This window comes from Elephantulus edwardii, unplaced genomic scaffold, assembly GCF_000299155.1.
Source record: "Elephantulus edwardii isolate Elephantulus edwardi_28Jun2011 unplaced genomic scaffold, EleEdw1.0 scaffold00015, whole genome shotgun sequence".
NCBI lineage: Eukaryota > Metazoa > Chordata > Mammalia > Macroscelidea > Macroscelididae > Elephantulus > Elephantulus edwardii.
In genome coordinates, this window is record NW_006399765.1 from 19,775,805 (window position 1) to 19,797,313 (window position 21,509).

General features: G+C 48.4%; 3 protein-coding genes across 5 annotated transcripts in view; 1 reads left to right on the plus strand and 2 right to left on the minus strand.

Moving 5' to 3' along the window:
- Window positions 1-418: 418 nt before the first annotated feature.
- On the minus strand, window positions 419-7,087 carry OCSTAMP (osteoclast stimulatory transmembrane protein). Its single transcript, XM_006881744.1, has 3 exons — window positions 7,044-7,087; window positions 4,361-5,363; window positions 419-931 (listed from the first exon to the last, which is right to left on the minus strand). Exons 1-3 carry the CDS (start codon window positions 7,085-7,087, stop codon window positions 419-421), a joined length of 1,560 nt encoding a protein of 519 aa, XP_006881806.1.
- Window positions 7,086-8,039, plus strand: LOC102865862 (metallothionein-1E-like). The gene is given in 3 exon segments (XM_006881745.1): window positions 7,086-7,107; window positions 7,859-7,951; window positions 7,954-8,039. Coding segments are annotated over 3 exon segments (201 nt in total).
- A 9,770-nt stretch (window positions 8,040-17,809) lies between these two features.
- The window catches only part of SLC13A3 (solute carrier family 13 (sodium-dependent dicarboxylate transporter), member 3), an 83,800-nt gene continuing 80,100 nt past the window's right edge, over window positions 17,810-21,509 (minus strand). For all 3 annotated transcript variants that reach the window (XM_006881598.1, XM_006881600.1, XM_006881599.1), the window contains 2 exons: window positions 18,861-18,998; window positions 17,810-17,986 (listed from right to left, as the gene is read on the minus strand). In XM_006881598.1, coding sequence (XP_006881660.1) covers window positions 17,810-17,986; window positions 18,861-18,998 — 315 coding nt within the window. The remainder of the gene's footprint in view (window positions 17,987-18,860; window positions 18,999-21,509) is intronic.

Below are 21,509 nucleotides of genomic sequence, written 5' to 3' on the forward strand. Positions count from 1 at the left end.
ACAACAACAGCACACACTAATCCTCAGTGGGGAGTCCCTGAAAGAAGTGGATGCTAACGAGTAAGGGGATCTCATTTAGGATTGAATAAATATATTTATTTGTAAAATCCAGAAAATTTAAATTACTATAAATAAGTTCCAGGAGGATTCAGAGGCATATAAATAAGGCCCACTCAGGAATGTCAGGCAAATTCCCAGACAGAGTCCTCACTAACTATTAAAGTGGGGAATGGAGACGAGAGCTTTGATAACCTTCCAGCTTGTCTGGAGGAACTGGGAGCTGGCTCCATTCTTCCTCCATTTCTTCCCTGCATCATCCTTTACTATTTACCATGTGCATCTTGGTATCCACTGTCTCACTCCACCCTCACCCCATTCCTGCAGGGAGAGCAGGTCCCATCAGATGTTTCCATAGCCATTATGCAGACGTGGAAACAGGCTCAGAGAGATGAAGTGACCTCTCCAACGTCACACAGCAGAGGGGCCAGGATGAACACTCTGGGGCATGGGGCTCCACGTCTCTTCCCACTGTCCCCTGTTCTTTCTGAAGTGTCCTGGTAGGCATGGCATTGGCTTCCCACTCTGGGGCGGGGAAAGGCTGCTGGCAGCAATGCCTGTCATACCTTCGCTGGAGCCTGGAACGCAGGTGACGGACCCTCCTGGTCTCCTGGCTGGTGAAGAAGGATGCAGCGATGGCATGCCGCAGGCGGCGGGCATAGGTCTCCAGGAGGACGGTGACACAGGCCAGGAGCTGCAGGGTCCCCGCGGCGAGGGAGGCAGCTGTGTGAGGGCACTGTGCGGGCAGCAGCTGGCAGCCTGGGGAGACAAAGTGCAGCTCCCACTGGTAGGAGGAATGGGCGGACACGAAAGGCGTCTCTGGTGGCGGCTGGTTGAATAGGAAGTGGATGAAGTCCAGCAAAGTGTATGATGACTTTGAAAAGCAGAGAGAGAAGAGGAAAAAAGACTGGGTCAATAGGACAGACTTTCTGCCATCCTCTCCTCCCATCACTCCTGGACTTTCTCTGACCTCATCTGCAAAATGGGCACAGAAATAGCCCCTGTGGCTATTTATACTAAATAGCTGGGGACTGGGGAGGATCGGATGAGACTGGGAGTATGAAACAAGCTTTGTGCTGCTTGAAGAGCACCAAGCAAATGCTATTATTTTCATTATGACTATCTCTGAGCTCTGGCTTAGTGAGAAAGAGTTGTGCTGCCAACCCAAAGGAACACGCATAGCAAGTGATTGCAAAGACCATGGCCCGTATCAGGTGGACCTTAGTCTCCAGAGTGACACCATTGCTCTTTAGTACTTTGGAGAGGTCCCCCACAGCAGACTTTCCCATCGCAATACGTCTTTTACTTTCCTGACTGCTGGTGCCAAGAGTGTTGACTATGGAGCCAAGCAGACTAAAGCTGTGAACAATCTCAATCTCTTCACCATCCATTCTGATGCTGCCAATTGGCCCACTGGTGAGAATCTTTGTCTTCTTGACACTGAGCCTCAATCCATATTGGAGGCTGCAGTCCTTGACCCTCTGCAGCAAGCACTTCAGGTCCTCCCCAGTTTCAGCAAGCAGGGTTGTGTCATCTGCATAACGCAGATTGTTGATGAATCTTCCTCCAGTCCTGATGCCACATTTCTCATCATAGAGTCCAGCCTCCCGGATAATCTGTTCTGCATATAGGTTGAAAAGGCATGGAGATAGGACACATCCCTGGTGTACACTCTTCCCAATTTTGAACCAGTCCTTCAATAGCTGTTTTTTTCAGAAGTACATCAGCAGGTCTTCCTGTCTGCACCTCTGAGGGACTCAAACCGTTAACCTTTCTTTTAGCAGCAAGCACATTAACCCAAACAAATCTGTTAAACAAGACTAACTGAATTCTTGTGAACATCAACAACAACAACAACAACAAAGTAAATGATAAAAGAGTCCTTTGTCATGTCGTGGTTTAAGGGGTAGTATTTTCTTTCCTTCATAAGATTTTCACACCTACATAACACAGTTGACAATCAAAGGAATCTTAAATTTGGTAAAATGCATAAATCAGGCAGCCCATTTAGGCCATTGCCTGGCCCATTTCTTTACTGCATCTTACAGCAAAACTGAATCTTACAGTGACTTCCAGGCAAAGATTACATTGCAAATGCAGAACAATTTCAACAAGCAATATAGTTTTATCTCTGATAATACACCAATAATTTTCTAGTCTATTATGTTTCAATAATAATGATAAAGCTGGCCATGATCTCCTAAATTGATTTCATGCAATTTAAAAGACATTTTCCTAGTCTATAGAGTGGGAGCTCCTGTGTTGTAGTCCTTGCTAACCCCAAAAGGCTCGAGTCTTTGGTGGTTGGGATCCACCAGGGGCTCCTTGGAAGAAAGAAGAGCAATCCTTCTTCCACTGGAATTTAGAACCTCAGAAACCGGAAGGAAGCTCCTGAAGGGTGGGACCGTATCAAAGGCAGAGCGCGAGCAAGCATGGAGTGCTCAGTTCAGACTCACTGTCGTGTGGGAACCCACCTGCAGCTGACCCTCCAGCAGGTTTTCAGAGGCTGTATCCCTCATGGGAGGAGATTGTCCATTTTGCTCTAGTAGCTGGTGGATTAGAACTGCCTGCCTTTGGGTTGGCAGGACAATTCTTTACCCACTAGGCCACCAGAGCTTCCACTGAACAAAATTAGAAGAACAAAATTAGAAGCTTTCAGTCTTTTCTTGAGCCACAAGTCTTTTGTCTTTTTTCATTTTTAATGGTGAAATCTCACTCAAAAGTTCATGCCATAAAACATACGAAAGTGTCAGATCCTGAGTTAATAACATTAATAGCTCACATTTATTGGCAGGAGAAGGATGAACAGTCTCTGAAAACCCACTGGTGAGTCAGCTATGGGTCGGTTCTGACTCAACAATAACAACAACAACAATCTTGATCAGTAGTCAGCAAGCTTTTCTGTGAAGGGCCAGCGAGTGAATAGTCCAGCTTGTGGACCATGTGGGCCCTGTTGCAACCACACAGCTGCAGACAATATATATGAATGAATGGACATGGCTATGCTGCAATAAAACTTTATTTACAAACCAAGTGTCCATGGGTCATCATTTGCCAGCTCTGGTCTAGACCGTTCCTAACCCCCCACCAGGGAAATGTGTGGGTTACTAACAGTGCTACCCCTTATTAAAAGAGGCTTGGTGGCACAGTGGTTGAGTGCTTGGCTGCTAGTGAAAGGTTGACAGTTTGAGCCTGCTGGCTGCTCTGCTAAAGAATGTCTCGAAGGAGTTACAGCCTCAGACACTGTCGGGCGCAGTTCCACTCTGGCCTGCAGTGTTGCTGTGAGTTGGAGTCGTTCTGACACCACTCAACAACCATGTACCAAACATTGATGTGTTGTGAAGCGTGCTAAGGTGCTTTTGGAAATGTTATCACCACATTTAAGACTCATGAGTCTGGAAGGTAAGGAGGACTTGTCTAATTTGTACAAAAGAGGAAAGTGAGTCTAAGATATCTTGCCACTTGTAAAAGAGTATTTTAGCTGATTAACTGATTTAACTCACTGATAACTGGGTAGCAGTTAAAAGAATAACTTCAATGTGTGATAAGAACAGAACCCACCTCCTTGAGCTATTGTGAAATTATAGTCTTTTTATGCAAATAACGCACAACCTCTACGTTTTTTTCAGTGGCTCCCTTCTTCCTGCTCTCAAATCCCTCACCACCATCACTAATTACATGGGTTTGGATGGATGGATACATGTCACTGGGATTCTGAAACTATAAATATTTTTTTTTAAACCTCTAAAAAATTTCTTTTCTTTGATTTTATTTTGTGTCAAATGGGATCTGACTGGTACAGGAGGAGATTGTCCCTCCTTCTTCAGCAGAGCATCTGGTGGATTTGAACTGCTTACCTCTGGGATTGCAGTGCAGCTTCTTGCCACTGGGCCACCAGAGCTCCCTGAGACTGAAAATCTTAATGGGGAAAAAAGAGCCTCTTCAGTCTCCCATCAGTCAGGTGGTAGATTTGAACCCCTGACGTTTCAGCCCAACACGTAAGCCACTATGGCTCCAGGCCTTCTAGAAATATAACTAAGATAATGGTTTTTTACATATTGCTGTAAAAATATTAGCTTGGCACATGTACAAATGTACCTGGAGTCAATGGTGGGATGGGGAGAAGCAATTAGCAACCAACCTTAGAAGATATTTGTGTTCTGTGTAAAAATATAGTCAATCAGTTAATCTGTGGATGCTGAGTTGCCCATGGTTTATCCCAGGACCCAAGGGGAAGGCAAGGAAAATGTAGTGGTGAGTTAAGGGTTAAAGGAATCTACAGACTCCCCATCATGGCACTTACATCATACTTGATCGTGAGCTTGATGGGTACACTTGACAGCTTCTGAGCCCAGTCCACGGCCGCCTGGGCCAGAAGGAAGGCCACGTGGTCTGTGGCCACCGTCGTAGCTGTGACCACCAGCAGCAGGGCGAGCAGCCCCAGCCGTAGGAGACAGTGCAGCAGCTCCTCCGGGGACAGCCTGGGCCGGGTTGTATGCAGCAGCCAGGCCGGGGGCGAGGCCACCAGGTGTGTGGCCTGGGCTTCAGCCAGCTGTCCAGCCAGCTGCCGGGTGACATAGACATTGTCAAAGTGCAGGTCAGTCAGGTAGCGGTGGAGGTACCAGGCAGATTCCACCAGGAGGCCCAGTACCAAGAGCCCTGTGACCACTCTCTGGGCCCCCAGGGCTGTGGCCCGGGCCCTGGCCTCCAGGTCCGAGAAGTCCTCCAGGACCTGCTTCGTGACCCTGAGCATGTGAAGCCGGAAGGCAGAGCCGCTGCCCTGGGTCTCCAGCGTCAGGCGCCTGGCCCCCGCCTGGTGTGCAGAGTCCAGGACCCTGGACGCCTCCTCCAGCTGCCGGGTGGTGTTGAGCAGATTCTCGAGGGAGCCCTCAGTGACGCACCGCAGGACGCGCCCAGCCGCCCTCACGTTGGACAAGACGTTGGGCACCGCGGTGGTGGCCAGGGTGACAGTACTGTAGGACAGGAGCAGCCGGCGGCCCTGCTCGGTGCCCACGGTGGGCACACTGAGTGCAAACAGGCAGCGGACGGGGGCTACCAGCCCTAGGCCCAGGGCGACCAGAAGGCCACAAGCAGCAGCCGCCATGGCAGAGGGTCCTGGGGGGCAGTGCAGCGAGGACACCAGCCAGTGATGGATCAGACCTGCGGCAGCAGCGGCCAGGACACCACACAGCAGGAACTGGGTCAGCAGCTGGCCACGGCTGGCCGGGACGGGCTGGGAGAAGTGGTTCCAGGTGGCCTGCAGCAGGGCTAGGGCCTTGCGGGACCCCAAGTGCCAGAACCTCAACCTGCACAAGGAAATTAGGTGATCATGAGAATGATTATCCGTCCTCTGTCCCTGCACCCTGCCTCGCACGCCCTTTCTGGGCTGGCTGGCCTCTTAGCCTCGGAGACAGGGCACATTCAAGGTGTACCAGCCACAGTGACCCTCCCATAGGTCGCATGGCAAAGCTGAACCAATCAGAGCTTCCTTAGAGTTATTCTTGATAGTTTGTTATCAGAGAAGGGTCAGGGGCTGCTAGGAGATGAGGGAGAAAAATCTGGGCTGCTGAGTCCATGGTTCCCGTCCTGTGAGGGCTACAGGCTCAAGAGATTGTCACTGAGAGAAATGCAGGTGGAAGAGAAAGGAGAGCGAACAACCACAATACTCGACTGCATCTCTTGCTTGGCGTATAGTGTGATCTGGACCTTCCTCCTTTATGAGCGTGTTTCTGGTCTGTAGCTGGAAGTGCACTGTTGATGGTCGAGATGGCCCAGGATAGAGCAAGGTTCACAGCCATTCATAGAGTCTCTGTGAATCATAGTCAACTCGAGGATGCATAAGGACAACAACGGAAAAACAGCCATTGGAGAAACAGAACCAAATAAAGCCAACCAAACTCCTTGTTCTCGTGGAGCTTATGAAACAAAACAACAGTACAGGTCCCATCCGCAAAAGTCTTTGCCATTGAGTCCTGCCGACTCTTAGTGACCCCCACAGGACAGAGCAGAACCACCCCATGGTGTTTCCAAGGCTGTCATGTCCATAGATGCAGACTGATACATCTTCCACAACGTCATGAGAGGGTTCAAGCAGCCACTTTAACCACCGTGCTACCAGGGCTCTCCGGTACACCATTCACACCCCACCGTATCCCACGTGGCCACACACAGCTGCTTTTCCTTTCTGGCCCTAAAGACATTTGAAATTTGAGACTCAACTACCTTTCCTTTTGGACGACTGGTATTTGGAACACTGTTGTTGTCGTTGTTTTGTGCCATCCAGTCGGAACTGACCCATAGCTGACCCTCCAGCAGGTTTTCAGAGGCAGTAAATAGCTCCTAATAGAAATAATTTTATGAACTAAAAGCTAGTTGTCAGTGATTTTGGAGGCCAGCCCTGTACTGATGTGAATTATCAGGACACTAGCTGACAGTCAATAAGCACTTACATTGAGCCAAGCACTGAGTGGAGAAGTCCCACGCGTCTATTTTCTCCTGCTGTTCATTCAAGAACTTTGTAGATATTATATCCATTTCACAGAGGGCCAAACTGAAGCTCAAAAAGTTGAGGACTTACCCAAGACCACACTGTCAGAGAGCGAGTGTTAGGGGCTGCTTCTTGTTGGATACTGAAGAGTTGAACCGACACATAGCTGACCCTCCAGTGGGTTTTCAGAGGCAGTTAATTGCATGCGAGGAGACTGCCCATCCTCCCTCAAAGAAGGTGGTAAGGAACTGTGCTGTCAACCCAAAGGTATGAAGTTCAAATGTACAACTGCTTTGCAGGAAGAAGATGGGTAGTGTCCTCCAGGGTCATTTATTTCCTCTGAAAATCCACTGGAGGGTCAGTTCTGGGTCCGTTCCGACTCAACGGTACACAACAACAACATTGTCAGGGAATGCAGAGCTTGAATCCTATGGCTCACACCCCTCACCCGATTGTTGACTGTATTTTATGCCCGTGGTTCCCAACGCCCCACACCTACCCCGTCCTGAGGAGGTTCTCTCCTGCCCCCCGGAGGATCCTCATGTTCCCCGAAAGCGGCTCTAGTGGCAGATGCTGAGGAAGTCGGAGAAGTTGTTTCCTCTGGGACTCAGAGGGGGGAAAAGCTTGTTGCTTCTGCTTTTCCACCCTTTAGGAAGCCTCTGGCCACCTTGCCCCTCCCTGCCTGGGCCCACATCCTCGGGGGCTGGGCCAGCGGCCTCATCCTCTTCCCACACTCTTTCCACCCACAGGAGCTAGCGAATAGAGTGGGAGGAGCCCAGGGAACTTCTCTAATTTGACACATAGCAAGGAGGTAAAACCAGACCCATTTTACAGAGGAAGAAACTGAGGCTCAGTTCCAGTGGTTCTGTCCTTCCTCTCCAGCTCTTTTCTTGATTTTTTTTTAAATTTATTTTATTTCATTGTTGTTTTTTTTTGTGTACCGTCAAATCAGATCTGACTGGTACAGGAGGAGATTGTTCCTCCTTCTCCAGCAGAGCATCTGGTGGATTCGAACCGTGCATCTCTGAGATTGCAGTTGCAGCTTCTTGCCACTAGGCCACGAGAGCTCGCCCTTTCCCTGGTTTTAAGGGGAGCAAACCTGACTTCAGATCACAGTTCTGTCCTTTCCTAGCTTTGTGACCTTGGGCAGATGACCTTATGTCCCGTGTTAAAGGAAAAAAAAACATTTAAGAAGGACTCGGCTTCTTTCAGCTACAGAAACAGATGGCTGCAGCCTCTGCTCCGAAATCGCTCTTCAAGTGCAAAGCGTCATTACCGGTTCAACTGCCTATGGACTGCGGCTACCACTTTAACTTGTCACGGACCCCAACTGCTCCTGCTCTGCCAGTGGCTTCTGCACCTGCACTGGATCCTGCAAATGTCAAGAGTGCGAATGTACCTCCTGCAAAAGAGCTGCTGCCCCCTGGGCTGTGCCGAGGGTGCCCAGGGCTACGTCTGCAAAGGGGCATCGGAGAAGTGCAACTGCTGCAGCTAAGCCGCCGGACAGCCCTGCCCAGATGTAGATAGAGCGACCTGTACAAACCCTGAGTGTTTTGGGAGGTTTGTTTGTCTGTTTGTCATACAACTCTGACCCATTTGCTACATTCTTTACCCCTACAAAATAGATGACAATAATAAAAATGGATGACTTAAAGAAAAAAAATGATAATAACAGTTAACATTTATGAAGCACTTACACTGTATCAGATACACTTCTAAATAATTATCTTTTTAAAAGTTTTTCATTTTATTATTTGTGTGTGTGTGTGTGTGTGTACGTGTACTGTCAAATCGGATCTGACTGGTACAGGAGGAGATTGTCCCTCCTTCTCCAGCAGAGCATCTGGTGGATTCGAACTGCATACCTCTGGGATTGCAGTGCAGCTTCTTGCCACTAGGCCACCAGAGCTCCCTAATGTTTCTCATTTCAGCTCACTGAATTATTTCAACAACTCTCTGTGGTAGGAACCATTATGATCTCCATTTGTCAGTTCTGAAAACTGACACCCAGAGACATATGTAACTTAGCCAAGCCACTTGGCTAGTAAGATGGGTGGGCAGGTCGTGTATTCCTAGAAATCTCACTCTTGTGTGTAGCCAGTTAGTCTGTGTTCTTATTGGGCAGAGCTCTGGTGGCTAAGTGGTAAGAAGTTGCGCTCCAGTCCCAAAAGTGTGTGGTTTGAATCCATCAGCTGCTCCGCAGGAGAAAGATGGACAGTCTTGTGAGATCTACTGCCCCTGAAAATACGCTGGAGGGTCAGCTGAGGGTCGGTTCTAACTCGACAGCACACAACAACAACAACCCAATAGGCAAGGAGAGTGGAAGTGGGCATTAGCAAGCCCAGGTTTACCTTGCTCGCTGGACCGGATTGTAAATCGGAGAAGGGGTTTGATTCTGTACGAAGATGCTGACAGAGGTGCAAGTGGACCTAGAAGCAGAATCTTTGATGTGGTGAGAAAACCATGAACTTGTCCCCTGCAGATCGCTGACTTCGCTGACTGGGTAATCTGACGCACACTCTACTGGTCTGGAGAGAGTTCATTCCCAAACTGTACGGGGTTGTTGCTGGCCTTGTAAAGCGTCTAACGCTGTGAGGAAACCAGTGGTCATTGAGTTGATTCGATTCCCGGTAACTCAGAACAGAACTGTGTGCTCCGTAGGAATTTCCTTTTTTTAATTATTAATTTTAAGGAAAGTTTACAGAGACTTAGGGTTTCTAGTCATTCATTGTTGGTACTTTGCTCCCTGCCCACCCCCTCCCCCGCCCAGATTGACTCTTCTCCTTGAAAAGTAAAAGAAAACTCTTTCATTGTTATGCAATCCCTCGCCCCAAGTCCACTCCACAGTGCAGCCTTCATTCTGGACTCCTGTCATGACAATAATACCCAATCATATATCCCTTTTAAACAGTTCTCTCTGTAGGAGTTTCAATGGCTGATTTGGGTTTGGTGTGTTTTTTGTTTTGTTTTTTTCTTCATGAATAGATCATCAGGCTTTTCCCCTCAAAACACCTGTGTGAACTCAAACCGCCAAGCTTTTGGTTAACAGCCACGTTCATTAGCCATTTGCACCACCCAGGGGCTGCAGGAGGCCTGTCCTGAGTCTCCTGCTCTGAGGAGCTCTTGGTTTAGTTTTGGGGTGAACCTGTTGAGGGAAGCCCCCAGCTAGGGGGCATTCTTCTCATTTTACCTTATAAGGATTTCTGCCTGGGCCACTCACTCAGACCTAAACGGGGGTGTCCTGTGACCACACAAGGGGAAGTGACATTCTCACAGTCACACAACTGAGTGAGACACCTATGGCCAGAGCCCTCTGAGGGCCAAGTCCATGAGCCGTGCCCGGAGGAAGCCAGGTCTTCAGAACCACAAGGCTGCAAAGCGCAACTCCACCTGGGTGCTTCTCCTCGTCCACTGACGATGGGGCCAGTGGCCACAGGAGTGAACTGAACAGGCCCCATTGGGTTTGCGGTGAGCTCAAATGCAGACGTCTTCACAGGAGCAGCTTATGCTCAGCTCCAGCCGGAAGGTGACCCCACACAGCAGCGTGGACCAAAGATGCTAGATTTTCCATTCTTTTCAAAATGCCAATCGCATAAAAACAAAAACCAACAAAGCAAAGCAAAACAAAACAAAAACCCACCAAAAAAAACAACACCCAGAACCAAAAATAATACCCAAAAATGCTGGTCACCTAGAATTTTATGTAAGAAAAGTTTTTAAGTCAGCAACCAATTCAGGTTTGCTTGGTTCTCTTGTGTGTGTGTGTGTGTGTACCGTCAAATCAGATCTGACTGGTACAGGAGGAGACTGTCCCTCCTTTCGCGGCAGAGCATCTGGTGGATTCGAACCGTGTGCCTCTGGCATTGTAGTTGCAGCTCCTTGCCACTAGGCCACCAGAGCTCCCCTAGGTTCTCGTATTTTTAATGTAGATATATCATGCAGGCCAATGCCACAGTCTGTAGGTTGGAGACAACCCATGGGCCGCAGTTTGCAGCCTCTGCGGGACAGACAGCTCAGTAGCTGAGGCAGGGGCTGTGTGGCTGCTCCCTCAGCTGGAGCGGTCTTGGGCTGGAGGCTGCACACATGCACTCAGATGTTATCCTTGCCACAGAAGTGCTGTGTGACCTTGGCCATGACACTGTCCCTCTCTGAACCTGAGTCCTCTGCTGCAGTGAGGAGGGACATGGGCACCGTAGATTGTCTGAGCCATGGTGACAGCACGTGTGTGAGGACTGTGCGTCTTAGTGTTGTTTCAATGGCAAACACGAGATTTTAGGCTCGAGCTTCAGTCTCTGCCTCCTCCAAAGAGAATGAGTAAGCCAGGTGAGAATGAGTGAGCACCAGCTCTTTCATTCAAGGTGCCTCTGAATGAACTCAAACCTCAAACTTAGGAGTTAGCAGCCAAGAGGGTTAGCTATCCCAGCCGGGGACTCCAGTGTATTTTGAGGCGCAGGAAACAACATGATCGGTGCTCATGCCCCCTCCCTCCAGCCTGGCTGATGGTTCAGCCTGAATGAGTGCCTCTGTGATGCCCACTGGGCCATCTGGCCTGGGTCCCATCACCCAGGAAACCTTCAGGCACTGCACATCCTGGAAGGCACCCACCAGAGTGTGTGAGTCTCGGCTCTAGTGCAGGGAGCTGATTGGCTAAGGGCCACCACACTGGTCATTTCCAGAAGGCCTCTGGTAGGTGTGGGGGCGTGGGAGCAGGGAGGCCTGGAGGCAAAGGGCAGAAGCTATTCTTGGCTCTTTTCAGCACGCGTAGGCAGACACCGCTATCTATATAAGGTTAGCCTAACTCCAGCGTCCACAGGAGCGGGCGAGGGCTTCTGAATCAGCCCAGGAGGGGATTTCTGCATTGAGAGGATTCAGAGCCATAAGACAGAAGGGAAGAGGAAGTGGTGAACGGGGAGAGACTACCCAATAAACAGGCTACATACCGAGGTCCAATTGTGCCTTGTCACCAATCTGCAGTGCACACTCACACCTGGCTGCCACGGGGCCAGAGAAGTGAAACCCACGGGAAACTGCTTGCCACGGATTAACAAGCAAACGCAGCGAAGCTGTGCTTAGTGGTTAATCCACCCCCGGCGGTAAACCTCCAGAGCTGCCTTGGCATCCTGAGCGGGAATCGGAATCCAAAGAGTGTGGAATGAATATTAGAGCCGTTGAATTTTACAGCCAGTGGATGTATAATGTTGCCACCATCCAGCTGGTTTGAGAATAGAGAGAGGCAGCTAAAATCCTACCATGCTGTGCGTTATTAACAGAATGGACCAGCAATGCCAGCTGTAGCTAGAACTTAATCCTTCCTAGCAGCCATATAAAAAAAATGAAGGCAGTTTGAATAATGTCTTTTATTCACCCCAATATGTCAGAAACATTATTCTTTCAGCACGCAAACAATGCCAAAAAAAAAGTTATTTATGGGCTGTTTCGGACGCAACTTTATGTACCGTTTGTTTAAAATCTGGTGTGCATTTTATACTTACCCCGCACCTCCGTTCAGACCGGCCACATTTCAGATGTGCAGTAGTTCACACACAGCAAGTGGCTGCCATATTGGGCAGTGTAGATAGAGACCTTTCCCTTCATCACAGAAAGTTATATTGTTCTAAGGTGTTAGAACTAGCGACTGCTAAAGCTGAAGTGAACATTTCTGTGTTTTTTGTTTTCTTTTTTTTTTTTTATGTGTGTACCTTCAAATTGGATCTGACTGGTACAGGAGGCGATTGTTCCTCCTTCTTCAGCAGAGCATCTGGTGGATTTGAACCGCGCACCTCTGGGATTGTGAAGTGAACATTTCTGATCATCAACGCTGAGGTTATCGCTTCATAGATTTTCAGAGGCCATAGAAGTGACAGAATCAAATGAAGAGAGCCAGTGTAAGACTCTAAGGAGCAGTGAGGACTGCGGCAAACAAGAGAGTCAGGCTCTAACTTCAGTCCTGCCCCCCAGCACTGTGCAGTTCTAAACAATTATTGCCAGGTGAGGATCAGGGTTTCATATTTCCAGAACCTTCCAATATTTCCTTTTTCAAGAGAATTCAGCAATCCAGATTTTGTGGGGGTGAAAATATCTGAGTTTTAAAGTTTAGGCAAGTAATCTTTCATGTAAACCTTATACTAGCTCCCTTGCCCTCGGCCAGGATTCTGAGTTTCTGTCCTCTTTTCCTATCCTCTGGCCATACCTTTGTAACTGTGTTGTTGTTATGTATTGTCCAGTTAGAACTGACTCATAGCTGACCCTCCAGTAGGTTTTCAAGGGCTGTAAATCCCACAGAAGGAGATTGCCCAGCCTTCTCTCATGGAGCGCCTTGTGGATTCGAACCTCTTTCCTTTGAGTTAGCAGTGCAACTCTTTACCACTAAGTCATCAGAGTTTTATCAAATTCTCCACTTACCCTAAATCACCGGGTTTGTGTGCTAGCTATTTCTTGTTGAGATCCCTGCTGCGTGCTCTCATTTCTCAGACAGGGAGCACGAAGTCCACAACGGTAGAAAGACCTGCTCAAGGTCACGCCTGGCTGTTAGTGGAGTCAGGAGTCCAGTGCGGCTCCCAGAACTCCTCCTTCAATGACGGGGTTTGGGGTTTTGTTTAAAAACTTTTTATCATGTATGAAATGAATGACGTTACGTCAGTTTAAAGGCTAAATTGCACCTGAGTCAAATCATCATCTTTTCAGTTGCTTCCTGTGCATCTGAACATTGGACAGAGGGAGAGTCGATCGATGCCTGTGAGCTGAGGTGTTGGAGAAGAGCACTGCAGACCTCATGGACTGCCAAATCAAGAACTACAAACACAAGGGCGAATAAATGTCTCGGAGAAAGTGCAGCCTGGGTATTTCATGGAGGCCAGGATGCTGCTGCTTTATCTCACATATTTTAGGCACCTTGTTAGGAGGGGGACTGGTCCTTGGAAAGCGACGTCTTGTTTAGAAAAGTGGAGGGTCAGAGCGAGGACAGCCCTCAATAAGATGGACTGACTGACATGGTGACTGTAGCAACGAGCTGAGATGTAGCAGAGATGAGGAGGATGGCACAGGAAGGGCAGGTTCAGATCTATTGTTCATAGAGTCACTGTAAGTCATAGTCGACTTGATGGCATTGCAACAACAAAAATAGCATTACAAAAACACTCTTCCTATGTCGTCCCTGTGATTCTTGTTTTCATTCTTCTAAACTATCCCTTCCTGTCTACTGAGCTTTCTCCCTAGACAAACACTGACCATTTGCTCTTATATTGTGATAAGAAGCGAATACCTTTCTTGTTTTATGGTTTCACCTCTTTTATTTGGCTGAAGGTTGAGCCCCAGGGATGAGTTTGAGTCCAAGCTCAAGTTATTACTAAGGGCTGTATTCTCAGGGGTTCTGTGATGTTTGTTAATTTGTTCTGTCATCCCTGACTCATTCCTATCCCCCTTGGCTCTAATCTGTGTGATGTACATCCTGGAACATGTGTGTAATTGTCCCATCACTTTAAATACCTTGCTGGATCTTCCATATGTTCATCATATTTTATTTCTTATCTCTCCAGTCATGCTCATCTGCGTGGCCTCTGACTCCTTGGGTCCTCAAATAACAGTGGCAAGAATGTGCTTCTCCACTGATTCTGTAGGCACTTATGGGATGGGATGGCTGGACTATAAACCCAGGCAGAGAACAAGAGGGTCATGGGGAAGCCAGATAATGAATTCTCCAAAGTATGCCCAGTTGTGCTTCTGGCTGCCGGTGACAGGTTACAGTCTCAGCGGCCGAATGTGGCAGCTTCTGAGTTCTCACATCTCACCCTAACTTGTCATCTACTCTCCTAGAGTTTGCCAGTCTGATTGTGATTGAAGACGGCTTCACATTATATTATCTCTGCTTGTCTGTGGGTTTGAGAATTTCTTTATAATCCTGTTAGCCACTAGGATCGCCCTTCTTGGAGCGGCATTTCCATCTCTTTTGCTCAGTTTTCTATTGGGGTTTGTGGTAGATGGCTTTCAGAGATGGCAGCCAGCCATGCCTTTCATCTTGCTCAGCCTCCCGTCGAGAAGTGCAGTCTCTCTCTTCAGATTGAATCAGGCCAACCCTAGGACTTGCTTTGACCTTTGATGTAGCAGAGTTGACAGCCCTGAATTCCCAAGCCCAGGCCTCAAGGCACCTCGTCAGCTCTGCGTTCGCCCTCTTGAAGCCGACTACCCTGTAAGACTATGCAGTCCAGCCTCCGGTGAAGAGAGGCCCCGTTGAGTCGGTGCCTTCTTGGACTTTGAGGCCCCTGCTGGACTCCCTGACGAGCACCCTGGTCATCCCATTTAAGGGCAGATAAAGTCATCCCGACAGAAATGTGAGTTGCCATGGTTTGAGGACAGCAAGAGACGGCTGCTTTCATTCTAACCTCTGGTGCTCATTGTACAGCTCAGACCTGATTCCCTCATCTACTTCCAATGATCTCTGTCATCCATCACCTCTGTCATTTCCCCTCCTCCACGTGCTCACAAGCCCATCTTTAGACATTTATCTGCCTTCACCCACTCTCCCCTGCCCTCAGGCCTCCTCTCTCTCTGAGAAGGTCAAAGCCTTCAGGTACTGGTGATGAGTTCTGTCAGGTGCTTTTTCATCTGTCTGTTATTAGGTTCTATGGCGTCAACTTGACTCAGAGTGGGACCCATGCCATGTCCGATCCTGCACCGTGCTCACGCCAAGCACAATGGTTGCACTTAGAATTAGTCTCAAACTGATCTCAAACATCCAGAAGGCAAATAATCTCCAGGCCCTGTGTGATTCACATTCTTTATTTTATAGTCTTTTCAATCAGAACTATTGGAAATCATGATTCATCTGGTGACAGTCCCGAGGTTTTCTGGGAAAGAGCCTTCCCTGCCCCTTCACTAACACAGTACACCCCATCCCACCCCTGTGGGCTGTTGTTGTGTACTGTCCAGTCAGACCCATAACTGACACTCCAGCAGGTTTTCAGAGGCAATTAATCAAACAGGAGGAGATTGCCCATCTTTATCCCACAGAGTGGCTGGTGGTTTTGAACTGCCTGCCTTATGGATTACAGCACAGCTTCTTAACACTAGGCCACCAGTGCTCTCTACTAAGCTAAATTAAAACCTGTGGGCTGTAGTGTGTTTACATACTGAAGTGCTCACTTAGGAAGGAGTTTCTGCTCACTGACCCTGGGCCCTCTTACTTGCACTCAGGGAGACGCCCAGGGCCACTGTGTGCTGGGCCCAAAAAGAGCCTAGCTCTCCACTGAGGCTTCCCGCTCGCCGCCAGGGAGCCTCAGACCCCCATTGAAGGAAGGGCTTTCAGGCAGACAGCCAGCTCTCTTGACTGTTGTCTTTTCTGAGGCTGAGCTAATACTGTCCCATTCATTCAAGTGAATGAATGAAGTGTCTTCTTGAACCTTTCATGTGCCTTCGAGGTGCTTCCAACTCATAAGAAACCTTAGTAGACAGAGTAGAACTGGTCTATGGGTTTCCTACGCCACATTCTTTATGTGAAAAGCTCATCAGGCCTTTTCTGCCTCAGAGCAACTGGTGGATTTGAACTGTAGACATTTCCACTAACAGTTAATTGTTCAACTGCTGTGCCCCCAGCGCTCCTTCTAGCCTTAATACTATGCATATCACTGGAGTTGGATGTTTGTTCTTAAAAAGAGGGCTGTTTCCCTTCTGTAGAAGATGGCTGCAACATTTTGCTTGCCTGAGACCTTCATTAAGGTCACAGATTATCTTTTGACTTTCTTCTCACTCCCCGAAAGTGAGATCTTTGCTAAATGAGCTTGATGGCCACTTGGGGTTTGGGGTGGGAGTTGAAGGTCAAGCTGTGGGAGCAGAAAAACAGGGCCTACACTCAAGAGGGACCAGGATAGAGGGGCCTGCTTTCCAAGAGGGCAGAGCCCTGACTTGACCTTAACGCAGAGTTACAGCCAAATCACATCATATTAAACAGGGCAACCCAACAAAAGCTTGAGTGGAGAAGGCAGCTGGCATTTCCAGAATGCTCCAGGGCCCAGAGGCACAGCCAAAAAGGCAGAATTGCACAGTCACCATGCACAGGAGGCCATCCTGTCCTGCCCCTGTCACTCCCACCACCACCAGGTTCCCAGGAGTAAAAAGTATCTCTGATCCAGAAAAGGCACCACCTGAAACAGAACATCCACCAGCTGTTAACAGCTGGAACACCTGGACTGGAACATTTCAGTCTCAAATGTTTTTTTTTCCAGGGAAGTTTTTCCCAAAGGCAAGATGGTCTCCTCAGAGATCAGAACCTTGTTATGGATTGCACTGGGTCCCCTAATAATATGGGTTGTAAATCCTAACCTGCACACCTGTGGTTATCCTCCTCTTTGGGAATGGGTGCTCTTTGTCACGTGAATGAGGCAGAGTTTATGTAGAGTGGCTCTTTTGAGATATGTTGTGTTCTGTCCCATGAGTCGGAATGAACTCATAGCTGACCCTCCAGCAGAACTGTAGAGGCTGTAAATTGCACAGGAGGAGAATATCCATCTTTCTCCCTCAGGGCAGCTGGTGGACTCCAACCACTTGTCTTTGGGTTGGCAGTGCAACTCCTTATCCACTAGGCCACCAGAGCGTGGAAGAGATTAAACAAAGGAACAGAAACATTAATGCCAAGCCGTATGAAGACGGTCCAGGACCAGAGGCTCAGAAACAAGGACACTCACTGACTTAGAGCCACACCCTGAACTTGGACATCTGGCCTGACTAGACAGTGTTATTTTGTTCTGTTGTGTCTAAGGTCACTATGAGTCAGAGACCGCTCTATGACCCTTCCAACAACAACAAGCTGTGAGAAAATAAATCTCTGTTTTCTAAAGCCACCCATTTGTGGTATTTCTGTTAGATCAGGAATTACTGTTCTAGATAATTAATATGATCCTTAAACAGTGACACGATAATATCTAGCTGTGCCCGTGAGATTGGAAGGCCATCTCAATGGGAGAAGAGAGAGGCCATCCCAGATTTGCTACAGTCGGTCCTCTTGCATCCTAACCATGTAACTGCTTAAAGATAAAGGATTTGATTCCTCATACAGCAGACCCAGAAGATATCTGGGCCTTTAACTATGAGAGAGGAAAGGAGAAAGCGTCTCAGAAAAGGAGCGTGTGGGCCAGTGGGTGGTGCTCATCCTGGTGTGCTGCGTATTGGATCACAGGAAAGAATTGCTCGATGGTCTCGTTGGGTCCTCAGCAGCAGGTTATTGGTGACAGCCCTCTGGGAGGGCCCAACCCAAAGGGAGTTCGCTTTGGGGCCTCAGAGGGTCCGAGATGTGGTGTTGATCAAGGTAGGCGGCAGCAGCGTGGCATTGGCTAAGTGGGTGCTGGCCCAGGCTGGGAAGGTGCCGAGCTGGAAGATGGTCTGTGCCCAGGTATTTATGGCCAAGTTGAGCAGCAGGACACCCATCAAGTTCATCAGGAATCCTGCCCGCACCTGAAATGAAGCCCAGACTGAGAGAGGGGACACACTTACGCCCTTTATGTTGGGTGCTGTGTACTGTCGGGTTGGAACCTCCAGTGGGTTCTCAGAGGCAGTTAATCGCACGGGAGGAGATTGCCCATCTTTCTCCCGTGGAACGAACGGAGGATTCAAACATGTGCCTTTGGGATTGCAGCCTCCTTGCCACTAGGCTGTAGTATTTACAGGAGGAAGAGATTGCCGGGTCCAGTTGCAGACCTCATGGTTAGCAGCCACTAGCTAATGTGACACCACCAATGGTACCTCCAGGGAGAAATATATGTACCTGGTCACGACCTTAGGACTTGCAACCTGAATGACTCTGGAACACCTGTCTCTCTGTCACCTTTTAAGGGACCCTCTGGTGATGTAGTCCACAATGTGTCGTGCCCCTGACCAAAAGGCCTCCAGGCTCTGGCGGTTCGAATGCACCAGTGAGTCCCAGGAAGAATAATGGGCAGTCTCCTCCCATTGAGATTTATAGGCTTGGAAACCGTGGAGGGTCACTATGAATTAGAATTGACTCCACACGAGTGAATTTTCATTGGTTCATTTTTATGTCCCTTCAAAACCTCTCAGGGAGCTCTCTGGTGGCTTAGAGGTAAAGAGTCGTGCTGCTAGCCCAAAGCAACACAATTCAAATGCACCAGCTCCTCTGCTGGAGAAGGGTGGACAATCTCCTCCCGTGCGATTCACTGCCTCTGAAAAACCACCCGAGGGTCAGCTAGGAGTCAGTTCCAACTCGATGGCACACAACATCTCTCAGCAAAATCCTACATCACCACCCACAGCCCACCCACCACCAGGCCCCCACCGCCACTTCTCCAGGCCTGAAATTGCCCAGACTCACCATGTCTTTGACCATTAAGTGTCCAGAAGCGAAGGCGATGGAGTTGGGGGGCGTGGAGACCGGGAGCATGAAGGCGTAGGAGCAGCTGACCGTGCCAGGGATCATCACGTACAGAGGGTTCACTTGCAGACGGAGGGCCTGGGCCAGGAGGAGCCGGAGAGATGAGACATCCACAGATACGAAGGAACAGCAACCAGACATGGAGAGAGAGAGTCAGAGAGAGTCACACAGGCAGGGATGGAGAGGAGAGCAGAGGACAACAGGACATTGGAAGAGAGCATTAGACAGAGGCCAGTTTAGACAGGGAGGTGGAGACAGAAAAGCACCAGGCCGAGGAAAAGATGGAGAGAACATTGCCAAGGTTAGTGATGGTCCTGGGCCATGGTATAGGTTCACAGGGTGGGGGACGATGAGCTGGTATCATCTATTTAGAACTCTCTCCTCAAACTTGAGCTCAATCATTAGCAGCAGGAGAACTTGTTCAAACTCCCAGTGCTATTAGGCTGAGTGAAATATCTCAGTCACAGAAGGACAAATACTGCATGGTGCCACTGTTGTAGAATGAGGCTGACATCAGGGTGGGGGTAAGACTGAGAAAAACTGGATAAATTATGTATACTGCATTGAAGCCGGTGAGGGAGAGAACAGTTTAAAAGTGATATATTTTTAGGGCATTATTATTATCATAAGAGTTTGGAATGAGGGTTGCAGAGTGAAGTATACTTGGGGTGGGAGTGTGGGGTGTGGGGGCATTTTATACCACTGAAGGAGTTTTTCTTTTCCTTTTCAAGGAGAAGAGTGAACTGGGGGCGGGGGTGGGGGTGAATGGGTAGGGAGAAAAGTACAACAATGAATGAATGGAAATCCAAAATTTCCATAAATGTTCATTGAAATTAATAATAATAATAATAATAATAATAATAATAATAATTCCCAGTGGTGGGTCCCAGCCTCCCAGAGTAAGTGATTCAGTGGTCTGGGGTGAGTTATACACGCCCCCCATCCCCCCACCTCACCCCTCCAGCCCACACACAGAGGACTGATTCTGTGTAGGACTCCACCCCCAGCGTTTTGTAAAGCTTTGGAGTGGAGGGTGACTGAATGTTTGCACTTCCAAATCCCAGGTAAGATGAGAAGCCACTGCGAGAGTCCATACTAACTCATGGTGACCATACAGGACAGTCCCCTCGAGTGTCCGAGGCTGGAGTCTTGATGGAAGCAGACCTACATCTTTCTCCCAAGGAACAACCAACCTCGTGGTTAGCCCCTGAGCACTTAACCAGGGCACAACCAGGGTTCCTTATAGATGAGAACAGGACTCGAATAACAACCCCACTGCCTGAAGGCCAGAAATACGGCTCAAGATGGCATTTGTGGGCAAGCATTTCCAAATGTCTAAGACTGGATCAAGCATGTCTGTGGGTTACATTCAGGCAAAGGGCTCCCTCCCCCAAGCTGCATGTCGGTGTTTTTGTTGTACCATCAAAGTAAATTCTAACCCACAGACCAAAGCCCAAGGCCATTGCCATCGAGTCAATTCTCATTCAGCGTGTCTCCATATTTAACTGCAATTCATGTTGATACATGCATTTCTTTTTTTCTTCCCAAAGTCGAGTATCTGTGGTCCCTCTGGAGCATTTTTGCAGCCCCCAGGGTGCATTTTTTTTTCATAGGTGCTAGATCATTCCAATGTGTTTAAAATATTTTGGTTTTGACAATGAGCAAAATTTTTTTTTGGGAGGGGGGGAAATCTCCCTTTGCTAGAATCTTCTCTGGCAAAGGCTGCCCTCTGCAGGCCCAATAGGGTTCTGTGTTTCTTCGCCTCCCACCATCCCCACAGCAGCCCTGGCTATAGCCCGGCCCTTCTGATGCCGGGAAATGATTTTATTCAATCCCATCACATTTGGCAAGGGTGTGAGGGAAACCAGTCCCCTGCCTCATATTGCTGATGGGGTTCTAAAATAGCACCTCACTTTGTAATCCAAAGTAACGTATTTCACAATTTAAGTACATGTTCCTTAGTTCAAGGAGCCCACGGCATAACGCACAACACGCCGAGTTGTTTGAATCCATTGGCTGTGCCAAGGGAGAAAGAAGGCACCCTGTTCCCATGAAGATTTACAGTCTTGGAAGCCCAGGGGAAAGCCACTTTGAGTTGGGATCGACTTCAAGGCGATAAGTTTCAGGGTCTTTAATTCCGTAATCTCAGTTCTGGATATTTAACTAGACGCAGTAAAACAAGCACAGACAGGAAAAGGTCGGGCAGCATCGTTAAATAATATTAAAGTCTAGAAGCAACCTCTATGTCCAACACTGGCAATTGCTTAGATAATTGGACAGCTGTCCACTCCATCATGGCCTTGTCCCCTACCACTGAAAAAGAATAAAGTGTCTCTCTCTATGCTGATTTGGTGCCATCTCCATTATAAATGCATGCATAAACAAGCAAACAATAACAACAAAAAAAGTGGGGTGCAGTTGGGCATGCCTGTTGTATCGCTGTTTGCACACAAACCAAATATTTATACCTTATACTTAATTTTTCAATTGTGGATCCTGTTTAGATATGCTATGATTTGGCATTCTTCAATTTGTTGAAATATGGAACTCTTGGTAGTTTCCTAACGTGGATTTAATTTTTCAATCCTA